The sequence below is a fragment of the Chiloscyllium plagiosum genome, chromosome 2 (genome assembly GCF_004010195.1).
Source record: "Chiloscyllium plagiosum isolate BGI_BamShark_2017 chromosome 2, ASM401019v2, whole genome shotgun sequence".
Taxonomy (NCBI): Eukaryota; Metazoa; Chordata; class Chondrichthyes; order Orectolobiformes; family Hemiscylliidae; genus Chiloscyllium; species Chiloscyllium plagiosum.
The window spans coordinates 132,561,303-132,573,936 of NC_057711.1; the positions used below are offsets into that span (position 1 = coordinate 132,561,303).

At 40.2% G+C, this 12,634-nt stretch overlaps 1 protein-coding gene across 8 annotated transcripts in view; it reads right to left on the reverse strand.

Moving 5' to 3' along the window:
* LOC122564059 (transcription factor RFX3-like) overlaps nucleotides 1–12,634 on the reverse strand; it is a 309,606-nt gene that overhangs the window by 17,180 nt on the left and 279,792 nt on the right. For all 8 annotated transcript variants that reach the window (XM_043718555.1, XM_043718547.1, XM_043718574.1 and 5 more), the window contains 2 exons: nucleotides 5,577–5,785; nucleotides 2,239–2,392 (listed from right to left, as the gene is read on the reverse strand). In XM_043718555.1, the coding sequence (XP_043574490.1) occupies nucleotides 2,239–2,392; nucleotides 5,577–5,785 (363 nt within the window). The remainder of the gene's footprint in view (nucleotides 1–2,238; nucleotides 2,393–5,576; nucleotides 5,786–12,634) is intronic.

Below are 12,634 nucleotides of genomic sequence, written 5' to 3' on the forward strand. Positions count from 1 at the left end.
CCTGTTGTAATCTGAGGTAACCCTCTTCGCTGTTCACTACACCTCCAATTTTGGTGTCATTTGCAAATTTCTTCAAAAAACTTAATCAAATTTATGAGACATGATTTCCCACGCACAAAGTCATGTTGACTATCCTTAATCCATCCTTGCCTTTCCAGATATGTGACATCCTGTTCCTCAGGATTCCCTCCAACAAGTTTCCCACCACTAACATCAGGCTCACCGGTCAATAGTTCCCTGGCTTGTCTTTACTACGTTTCTTAAATAGTGGCACTATGTTACCCATCCTTCATTCTTCTGGCACCTCACCTGTGACTATCAATGACATAAATATCTCAGCAAGGGCCACTGACAGAATTGCTGCCCCTCATGTGATGTAGGTGCACCCACAGTGTTGTTAGAGCTGGAGTTCCTGAATTTTGATCCAGTGACAATGAAGGAACGGTGATTTAGTTTCAAGTCAGGATGCAGCATGCCTTGAAGGAGAATTTTCAAGTAGTAGTGCATCAATGTGCCTGTTGGCCTTTTACTTGTAGGTGGTAGGGGTCAATATTTGGAAGATGGTATTGAAATGGTCTTGGCGAATTGTTACAGTGCCAATTATAGATACCACACATTAGGCTGTATCTTTCTGAAGATGGGTAGAGGGGAAGGGCTAGTTAGAATAATAAAATGTTGTGTGCGACCTGCCTGCCGAATCTGTCTGTCATTTTACACAGGCTGTGGAGGAGTTAGGCAGCATCCATTCTGTGGGTTGATGAAGGCCATTAAGTAACCAATTAATGTCTGCTTGACTGTTTCTACCAGCCTCTGCTCCATTTTAGATCACAGTACAGGGAGTCCTGTACTAGTGGATATATTTTGTTAAGAAAATTGGCGAGAGGCATCAGGGAGCCTCTTTGGTGAGTTCCTATCAGAGATTGTCATTCTTCACTCTCTCCTCCTTCCTCACTTGGGCCTGGTCAGCTAGGTTCCCCCACACCCCCACACCCCCCCCAAACCTGGATTTACACAAATCTGACCTTCATAATTGTAAATCATCCCCAGCAGGGACAAATAAACGAACTGATCAGACTGAGGAGCTGTAGAATAATCTGATTGTCCAGCAACTCTAAAACATTCCAGTCGGGGATGAAAGTCTTGTCCTGAGCCAATTAACACTCCGACAAGTCTAAAGGGGCTGTGAACAGGTGTTTGTCCCAGGCTGTCCATTTATTTGAGAAGGGGTGGATGTGGGACAGGGATCATGGCACCTTGCAACCTAAAGCTCATTGTTTCAACTGTGTACGAATGATTTTTAGGGTGTTAAATGGGCCACAACTCATATGGGCTCTTTTATCTTAAATGGTGTTAAATTTCTTGAGTATCGTTGAAGCTGGAATCATACAGGCATTCTAATATACCCTGATCTGTGTTTTGTGGAGATGTCGGACAGGATTGGGTGTCAGGAGCTGGGTTACTCGCCTTGGTATGCCCAGCCAGCAGGTAAGCAAGTAAATAGTAAAGTGAATAAATATTATCAATTATCACATTATCACAAAAATGAGGAGGATTAAATTATTCTGGGCACTGGTGAGACCACATCTGGAGTACTGTGCACAGTATTGGTCACCTTATTTAAGGATGTAAATACATTGGAGGCAGCAGAGGTTTACTTGGAATGGGCGGTTTGTCTTATGAGGCAAGATTGGATAGTCTAGGCTTGTATCCACTGGAGTTTAGAAGAATAAGAATTGCCTTGATTGAAACACACAAAATCCTGAAAGGTCTTGACAGCGTAGATGTGGACAAAATGCTTCCTTTTTTGGGAGAATCTAGCAATACGCATCACATTTTGAAAATCAAGGTCTGTCCATTTGTAGTAGCTATTAGGAAATATCTTTTCGCCGAGAGGGTCAAGAGTTGATTTCCTTTGATATAACTATGTATCTTTTAAATTAGAAATATTCTAATAGTAGGAAGTTGAAGAAAGCAAGCCAATAGAAAAAGGGAGGGCAAAAGACACTGACAGAATTGTAGGCGGATGAGCGAAATGTGTGTAAGCACACAGATAGTTTTATACACTTGAGATCATTATGTATTGCCATCTCTATACAAATTTGAAATGTTCAAATGGATACTGAAGGGTATTGCAGCTTTTTAAATTAAATATGCTTAGATATTTTGTGACAGTCGGTTGCAGAAAATTAATAGCAAAAATATATGCTGTTCAAAGTTTCAAGACTCTAAAATTCTTACCTCTCCCATCACTGCTATAGGTGTTTCCCCAGTAGCTTGAGCCACTCTGTGTTCCACCAGATAAAACATATATTCATCATATAACAGACGAATCAGATGGAAAGAACCAAAACTTGCTGCACTCCGTAGGGTCAGGTCTCGGATAACCATGGAACTGTTGCAACAAGTAAATTATGAGGTTAAGTGATGTTCACTTTCATAAAGTGGCCTATTAGCCAATAGTCTCTTGAACTTTAAGGTCAGTAACTTACATTTCACACGTGTGAAACTGTGTCACACAGATCACATGCTTTCAAATTCAACAACCTTCCTCTATGTCAGAATAGTTAGTCTCATCTTGGATGGTAATGAGCTGCTATGATTGGATTCACTGTTCATGAGTTCAGGAAGGATTATATTACCCATGTTTCCTATTGATAATCAAGGTCAAATAACATATTGTTTGAGAAAATGAGGTTCGGTTGTGATGATCCTTCATAATGGAAAACTGATGATACTATTTAGATTAATAGTGAAACAAGGTACTTGTGGATGAAGAATCAGATAGTTACTGGCATAAAACCACACATCAGCATATTACACCCTTTCACAGAGGGCAGCAGAAAAGGGATAGAAAGAGAACATTGGCTAAATTTGAACCTTACAGGTCTATCAAGTAGATGGAAGCTTGAGGGTGACATTAACAGCGTCAGAGGGTTTTTCTGACAATCACCAATGGCTTCATGGTCATCAGCAGATTCTTAATTTCAGATGTTTTGTTTTTTTATTGAATTCAAATTTCACCGTCTGCCATGGTGGGATTCAAACCCTGGTCCCCTGAATATCAGTTGAGTTTCTAGATTAGTAGTCTAGCAATAATACCACTAGGCATTGCCTCCCCGATCTGTGTCACTGAATTGCAAGTTTAAAATAATACTTCCTTCTCCACAATAGAATATTATGAAGAATGACTTTTCATCCCCAATTAAATATGAGTGGACTTTTTGTATACTTCGTCTCTTAATTACTCCACTCTTTAATAAATAACAATAAGTGGCTGGAAGACAGACCATATTAAAACTTTCCATAACACAGTTATGTCTTCAGGAAATAGGAAGTATTGACAATCAACAAATTACTTTTATAGTATTGGTAATAGAACAGTGAATTAGCAATAACTAATTCAAAACTTATTTTGTGGAAATTATCTTAAAAATAAATGCACTCAATCTACTTTAAAATAGGCTTATCAATAATTAATGATCTTGGCTTCTAATGGGATGTCAAAACAAATTTAACTCCAAGTACATGCCCTTTTAGCAAGCAAACTTACATCCAGAACATGCCCTTTTTCATACTTTCTGGATATCATAAACATTACAGTTTGCACATTATAGAATCTTTTTTCTGGAATTTCCTGCTGCTAGTGAAATTGTATTTGTCTAATTATGCCTTTTCTTAGATGCTAATGAAATTTCTGACCATAAACTAATTAGGTCCAGATAGTTTCATACAGCATTTGTGTTCACATTCCCATAAAAAAGAAACAAACCATATTATTTTTACATAACCATAGGATGTAGACATCATATCAAATGCCAGCATTTCCTGCCTATCCTGTAGTCCTTGGAAAGGTAGTAGTGAGTTGCCTTCTTACAAAGCTGCAGTACACGTGACAAAGGTATATCCCCAGTACCAGTAGAGAGTGAGTTCCATGAGTCTGACACAGTTACAGTGAAGGAGTGCTGATTTAATTCCCAGTCAGGATGACGTGGCTTGCAGAGGAACCTGCAGGCAGCAGTGTTCCCATGGACCTACTGTGCTTGTTGTTATAGGGAGAAGTGTTCACAGGTTTAGAAGGAGAGAAACTTGCAGGTAGTGGTTTTCACATATATCTGCTGCCCATGCCGTTTTACATGGGAGAGACCACAGACTCAAAAGATGCTATCTAAGGAGCCCCGGTGAGCTGTTGCAGTACATTTCTTGGATAGCACACACTGGTGTCATTGTGTGTTGGTGGTGAAGGAAGTCAGCGCTGAAGGTATTAGCTCTGCTGCTAATTAAACAGGCCACTTTGCTCTGGCTGGTGTCAAGCTTCTCGAATGTTGTTTGCACTGTGCTCATCCAGGCAGATGGAAAGTATGCATTTCCATTCATGACTTGTGCCTTGTAGTTGATGAGCTGAAAATGTGTTTCTGGAAAAGCGCAGCAGGTCAGGCAGCATTCAAGGAGCAGGAGAATCGACATTTCGGGCATGAGCCCTTCTTCCTGAAGAAGGGCTCATGCCCGAAACGTTGATTCTTCTGCTCCTTGGATGCTGCCTGACCTGCTGCGCTTTTCCAGAAACACATTTTCAGCTCTGATCTCCAGCATCTGCAGTCCTCACTTTCTCCTTGTAGTTGATGGACATGCTTTAAGGAGTCGGGAGGTGAATTAGTCTTGCACAGTTCCCAACTTCTGGTCTGCTCTTGTAAACACAGTATTTATAAATGACCCATATTTAAGATATACATCCACACATTTCTGTTGTCATCTTTGTAAAACCCTTCTGCAGCAGATTCTAGTCTTTTCTAAAATATGATGACCAGAGCTATGAAGTTCATTTATTGTGGTCTAACAAGATTTGATTCACAATTAGCATAAATTTCCAATTTAATCCATCTAGAAAATATAGTTTTTGCCCGAAACGTCGATTTTCCTGCTCCTCGTATGCTGCCTGACCTGCTGTGCTTTTCCAGCTCTTCTCTCATCGAGAAAATATGCCTAGATCTGGGCTTGTTTTTTTTATTGGCTTTGTCAACTTGTTGCAAAACTCCATGTGACTGACACATTTGCACTTTTGAGATTCTTTTATTTCTTTATTTCAGCTGGCTATCCGATAGCCTCCCTAATCTTCCTGTAAGAATATATTAGCTCAAATTCATCAGTTTTGAACTTTGTTTAATCATTATTGGCCTAGTCTGCAGATTTATTCATGACCTTCTGCAAATTCTTACAGTTGGGTTAAATAATTAATAAAGGTCGAGCTGATCTGTTCCTGAAAGATTTTACGGTCTGCTTCAAATTCATTATTCTCCAACAGATACAAAGGAACAATCCTTGTATTTCAAAGCAATTTAAGTGCAGTGCGGTGCATGAATAGTTTGAGAGAACGTTTCTTTGAGGCACTGTATAAATGCAATATGTCCTTTCAATGTAAACATCTGAAGAATCCTTAGTCCTACTCATAGCTCACATGGCCTGAGAAAGTGCTTGACCTCTACTTTACGTGGATGACTTGTACCACCTTTCTGGTTTATTTTATTTCAGATCATTCATGATACTATAACTACTTGCTTCTTTCAGTTCTCCAAACCTACCTATAAAAGGACCACTTAAGCAGGAATTGACGGGCAGCTTTGGGAAAATTAGGACTTCCTTCATATGGCTTCAACACCTGTGTTACCACATTATCAAGCCAAGCAGCCCACTGCTCCAGGGTACTTTGCTGCTGGAGGGTCATCTTGAAGTCATGTTCCAGTCTTTGTACTGTGCTGTCATCGCACTGACACACCCAGGAAGCCTGCTCCTGCCAAAGCATAAAAAACATCCAAGTTTATTTGTGTTTAGTATTGCATTTCAAATACCTAGACATAATGTGTGCAACAGTTAAAGGGAAAATGCCTTGGTGTTTTGGTTCATGGAGATTGGGCCATAGTCTGTCCTGCAGCTCAAGTGCAACCAACCCAGAGATCACAGGTATGTCAGTTGTGGTGCTGTGAAGATACCTATCTGGGGCTGGGCACAGTCACAGCCAATGTTACTCTTAGCTGCATAGTTGAGCATGCATGTGGCCACCTCTATGTTCAGCGCATGGCGAACTGCATGCCAATGCAAATTACAGCACTGATCCAGTTCTGAAAGTCCTTACCGTGCACAGACCTCGGATGTATACACAGAAAAGAACATTAGAGGTCACAGCAATCCTCTTAAGTCAGTCCAGGGATTTGGGCATTAATGGTTGGGGGTTATATTGGGGCAGTCTGTGAAGTTATGGGGCAAGGGAGAAGTTCAAGACTGAGGTTTGAACTCCTTGGACTGTGTGGTTGGTTGACTGGCAGCTTAATTGGCTGGCTATTTCTGCTGAATGTCTGTATAAGAGTTCTACTCTCTATACATGTTGTGATGTTACCTAGCTATTTTATAGACACAGTTGGAGATCTGTGTGTTAACACAATATCCTTTTTTCCCTTTGAAGAATAGGAAATCTATTCTGATTAATATAAATAAGGATGCACATTAGTACATTGTCTTTATACATTGAGATGATACTTTTGCAATATGACCCGATCTAATCTTTATACAATTATGATGATTTGTCTACAGATGCACTCTACAGTGTACTCTCTGTCATTGTGGGTGGGTGTGTCTTATGTATCATAAATGTCTGGTATGATATTTGCAGTATCAGAGTTATATCTTGGCATCTTGTATGATGGATGACTGGGCCATGTACAACTTGGAAGTGTTATCTGTTTCGTCATAGATTTTGACCATTGTTTGTGACAATATCGTACAAACTGAACTGGCCACCAACATTGTAATATCTTTCCATGAATGGAAGTTTATGAAGATCCATTATGAATGACAGGTATTATGTCAATAATTGCTGCACAGACGATCTGTCCAGATTCAAGTTGGGACATAGTCTGAAAGCTTTTTGATCATGCCCTTGTGTCATTTTCTCCCATGTTTCCAACAATGTTGGGTGTACTTTCAGTTATGTGATGATGCTGTGGAGGAATAATTGTGGGGATCAATCTTTCATAACAGGAGCTGCTGGTGAGGATAAAATATCACCTCAAATAGCAGCAGGTAGATTCAATTTGGTTATCCAAAAGTCTTAGCAAGGGGTTTTGCATTAATGATCGTGAACTTTATCACACTGACAGTGTGTTCTGAGCGATGTGTTAAAAGTGTGGTATCAGTTACCAAATTAGTACTTGCTTCCTTAAGTTTCAGTTGGGCTCAAAAACTAAGTTACATGGAAAAAAGCAAGGATATCACCACAGCCACATAGAAACATGTAGGATTTCCTGTATGGCATTTGTTGAAATATGGTCTGAAGAGAAAATATTAAGCTCTTAAAACAGATTCAGTTTGTTGTTTCAGAAGCACTTATACTAGTGGTATCTTGAACCATTCTTTTGCTTCTGTATGACCTCATCCTGAATGAAGTGGTTTGACAGCATGGCACTTTTCTGTCCCACTCAAGGCTAATTTGTAATCTTTCACAGATAATGGAGAACTGGGTCACTTGATTATCATCTCATCAAGTAATACATGATGGAAAGATCTTACAATTTTTGATGCAACTTACCTCAGTAAAAAGGATTCTCCTATGGCACGTTTTTCTGTTCACACATGCAATGATTTCTAAGTTTTGTATTAGAGAACCATAGGTTTATATTAGAGTGGAAAAAGCCCAAATTATAATACTGTTATATAATTGCTGTGGGAGTACTTGAAGCACATTCTAAGGAACAGTGGAAAATTCTTTTACTTTTTCAACTTTGCTATTCTGCACCTTGATACTCAGAAACATTTGCACATAAATACATGATTTGTGTGAATTTTGTAACTGAGTCGTCAACCTGAAGTGCCATTAATAACAGTACAGATCTTTTCCGAACACAGCGAATGGGTATGAAAGTGCTTTAGAGCTTTCAGTTCAGATTTAAAAAGATAGACTTTTCCATATGACTGCCAATTAAGTTCTCAGCAGGTTGCTCTGGCTATCTTTAAAAAAACAGCCAGTGATTTTCTCTCTCAAATTTATTTGCATAGCATGGCTACACATGCCTGCTCCCTGACTGCGACTTCTACCTGAATATAGGGGAAGAAATTGAAGTGTAACAGCTGGTCTGAGGAGGCTTGCAGCAGCAGTACACCCTGCTCATCAGGAGACCTCTTTTTAAAGACTTTGCAGAATGTGAGCGTTACTGGCAAGGCAACAACTGTTGCTTATTCCATAGTGCGCTTTGTTAGGGCGTTGGTGAATCAGCTTCTTAAACCACTGCAGTCCATGCGGTGTAGCTAAACCCAAAGTGCTATTAAGAAAAGAATTTCAGAATAATGAAGAAACGGAAAAGGAATAATGATACAATTCCAGCTCATGATGCTGGGTGGTTTGGTGGGAAAATTGGAGATTGTGGTGTTACCATGCATCTATTGCTTTTGTCTTCTTAGGTGCTTGAATTTACAGTATGCTATGTACTGTTGAAGAAACCTTGTTGAGCTGCTACAGCGCATCTGAGATGGTACACACTACTGCCCCTGTGCATGAGTAGTGGAGAAAGTGAATGTTTAAGGTGGTGGATGGGGTGACAATCAAGTGCTTCGCTTGGATGTTGTACAGCTTCTCTAGATGATTACATTGTCTCTTCTTGTGGATGGTTATTTCCTGATATTTGTATCACACAAAGCAGCCCTATCGTTAATGTTATCCTGATCTTGGTTCATTTGAGTAAGGATTGTTTTAGTGTCTAAGGAGTCACAAACGCTACTGAACATTACACAATCTACAGCAAACATCTCCACTCCAAACTTATGATGGTGAGAAGGTACTTGTTGAACCAACTGATTTATGGCCAATCCACCTAGCATGCACATCTTTCGACTGTGGAAAGAAACTAGAGTACCCAGAGGAAAGCTTCTTTCTAAACGCACCATTTTTCGAATGCTGACAGGATGGACACCTCTCACCACTGGTTAAAATCTCAGTTTCTGTTAGCTTGGGACAATCTATTGGAACACAGTCAGATATATTTGCTTGTGTTAATTTATTTGAGACAGTTCCTACTTTCTTCCTCCCATGGATGCAACCTTTTGATTATTTTCACATTAGTCTGTGTCATGAGCCCTCAGACTGACTTCACTTGGAATAAGGTGAAAGGAATGAAAAGTTCTGCACCTGGCTGTGGCTGCATCCGTCCTGGGAGAGTTCAACATTGAGACAAGATGATAAGATTGATGGAGGAATGAAACTTAGTTGTGCTCTCCAGCATACTTCACTAATGAGCAGAAAAGCACCAACGCTTAACTCTACAGGAAAAAAAAGGCTGAATGTTCATGGAACTGGCATTGCTACATTATGAGAGTGACGGAAAATTGCCTTGGCATACTCTCAGTCATCTGTTTTTCACTGTACTGTACATCATCCAGAAGTACTGGCCAAGAATTAAGTTAACTTCCAAATTTGTTGGGCCTTGCATAGGATCCTCAGGAACTTTGTCAGCGACGTCCTAAGACGCAGATGATTATCCATCATGAACCACTTCTTTCAGGAATAGTATGATTCCAACTCCTATTTGATAGATCTCCTTGACACCACAGCTGGTTAAATGTTGCCTCAACGTTAAGAGCAATCATTGTCACTTCACCCTGATATCAACTCTTTAGTCCATGCTCAGACCAAGACTATGATGAGATTAACTTTTGGTGAAAGCCAGATTGATTACAAATGAGCAGGTATAGCAGTGTAAATGCTGCTTGATAGCACTGTCAATGACATCTTCCACCATTTTGCTGATGATTGAGAGTAGACTGCTGGGTGTTAATTGGTCAAGTTGAATTAGGATACACCTAGTCTATCTTTCATATTGTCAGACAGATGCCATGCTGTAACTATTTTTTTCATTCACAGGATGAGGACGACGCTGACGAGTCCAGCATTTATTTCCTATCCCTAATTGCCCAGACGGCAGTTAAGAGTAAATCACATTGTTGAGAGACAAGAGTTACATGTAGGTCAGACCAGGAAAGGATGGCAGTTTCCCTCCTTAAAGGACATTAATGGTCCTTCCTTAAAGAACCAGATAAGTTTTTCTGACAATCGAAAATGGATTCTCAGTCATCATTAGACTCTTACTTCCAGATTCTTCTTTTTTATCTTTTTCCTTTAAAGCCTGAAGTGTGGAGGCCTCCAGCAGCAGTGGCAACAACGCCAGGACATGCTGGGCACGGCTTCACCCCAGCCAGGGGGGTCTCCTGGCGAGCAAGGAACAAGTCCCGGGCTGACTACACTGGCCCAAACCCGGGCACCTGAAGGAGTGGAAGGGACAGCAGAAGACCCTGATGACTGGCAGCAGTGTCTAGAGAAGCATCAGACGGGCAACAGGAGTATGGAACCCAAGCATCCCCAGGCCCATGGCTCCAGCTCAGACACAACGGTCACAATTGTGGCAGTGGTGGAGACTCATGAGCAAGACCCCGGAGCACGAAACAGAGACCCTGGAGCCTGTAACTGAGACCTGGGAGCGCGGATCAAGACCCTGGGGTCCATTTCAGAGACCACAGCCAATGTCAAGCAGTGACTGCAGAAGCCTAGGAAGAAGAACATGAAGAGAGAAAGATGAACTCTATTGAGTAAAATCTTGCATTATATTCACTGTTTCAAGATAGCACCGGAGCGTGGCAACGCTTTGCATATAACACTGTACTTTCCTATTCATGTGACAATAAATCTAAATCTAAATCTAATTTTTACTGAATTCAAATTCCACCATCTGCCATGGTAGGATTCAAACCTGGGTCCCTAGAACGTTAGTTGGGTGTCTGGCTTAACAGTCTAGTGATAATACCACTAGGCTGCTGTCTCCTCTTTGCATCTTAGATTTAAAATGAGTGTCCTCCTATTCCTAACCAGTGGAAACATGTTCTCAACATCTGCCCTATTAAACCCCTCAGAATCTTGTATGTTTTGATAAGATCACCCCCTCATTCTTCTAAACGCATATGAACACAAGCCTAACCTGTTTAGCCATTCTTGATAATTCAACTAAGGAAGCAGCCAAGTGAATTTCTTTTGAACTGCCTCCAATGCCAGTATATCTTTTTCTTAAATACAGGGACTTGAACTGGACGCACCTGCTTTTAAACTCCAAACCCTGAGCATTAAAGTCAAAATTCCTTCTGCCTTCGAATTACTCATTGCATCCACATCCTAACATTTTTTGTTTCCTGCACAAGAACACGCGGGTCACTCTGTGCTGCATTTCCTTGGATTCTCTTTCTATTTAAATAACAATTATGCTTTTTGATTCTTTCTACCAAGGTGCACAATCTCATTCTTTCCTATGTTAGACACCTACTGCCCAAGGTTTGCCCAGTCACTTACCTATATCTGTTTGTAGATTCCTTATGTCCTCATTACAACATGCCCTCCCACTTATTTTTATATTGTCAACAAATTTGGATACCCTACTCTGTCCCCTCTTCCAAATACTAAATATAGATATTAAATAATTGAGCCCCTAGGACTGATCCTTGAGGCACTCCACTAGTTATGTCCTTCTAACCTGAAAAAGAGCCTTTACTCGTGATTCTCTGCCTTCTCCATGCTAACACATTACCCCCAATATCACAACTTCCTAATTTGTGCAATAACATTTTCTGTAGTGACTTACTGAATGCCTTCTAAAAATCCCAATTATTACATCTACCTGCTCCCCTTTATGAACTCTGCTTGTTAAATCAAATTTATCAAACATGATTTCCTTTTCACAAAACTATGTTGACTCCATTTGATTGTGTTAAGTTTTTCTAAATGCCCTGCTATTTCTTACTCAATGATGGACTCTAGCATTTACTTAATGACAGATGCTATGCTGACTAGCCTATTATTTTCTGCTTTCTGTCACTCTCCCTTCTTCAACAGGGTGTCACATTGCAGTCTTCCAACCTACTGGGACTCTCCCAGAACCCATGGAGTTCTGAAATATTTTGATTGATATCTCCACTATCGCTGCAACCACTTCCTTTAAAAATGGAAATGATTAGGTATATTTTCAGTGAATTATGCCTGTATATGACAGAGATTGGTTGTACTCTCATAACTTGCAGGTAACTATCTTCCACTCATGGTATTTTGCTGGAGTGCACACAGCTTTTTATTGGGAGATATTGCTGCAGCTGGATAGATGCCGGATGGCTTGCAAATTGAAAAGGTTTTGGGCAAATGAAAAAGAACTGGCACAGGATAGAAAGATATGAAAAGACCACGATAAAGCAAGGACCTACAAGAAGGTCTTGTGGTGGTGTGGGAATGTCCCATCTGGATATGTGTTATAACAGGTCTGAACAGATTTAGTAAAACTAACTAAACCTGTTTTTGGGTAGAGCTGCAGCAATGATGATTGCTGCAGCTTTTGTCACCAGTTGAGTTTGCTGTAATTCAGTGTATTTTTTAAAAATATACTCTATGTCTTGTTTGCTGCGGTGTACTATTTAATCAGATTCTGCTGAGTAAATCAAAGTTGTTTGTTGTAAAATAGCTTTATTGTAAGTTCTGCAAGAATCCTCAGGCCAACTAACTGGCTGGTATGGTGATGTTAATGGAAACACTGATGAATTTTTCTTTATATTTAATTTAAAAAAA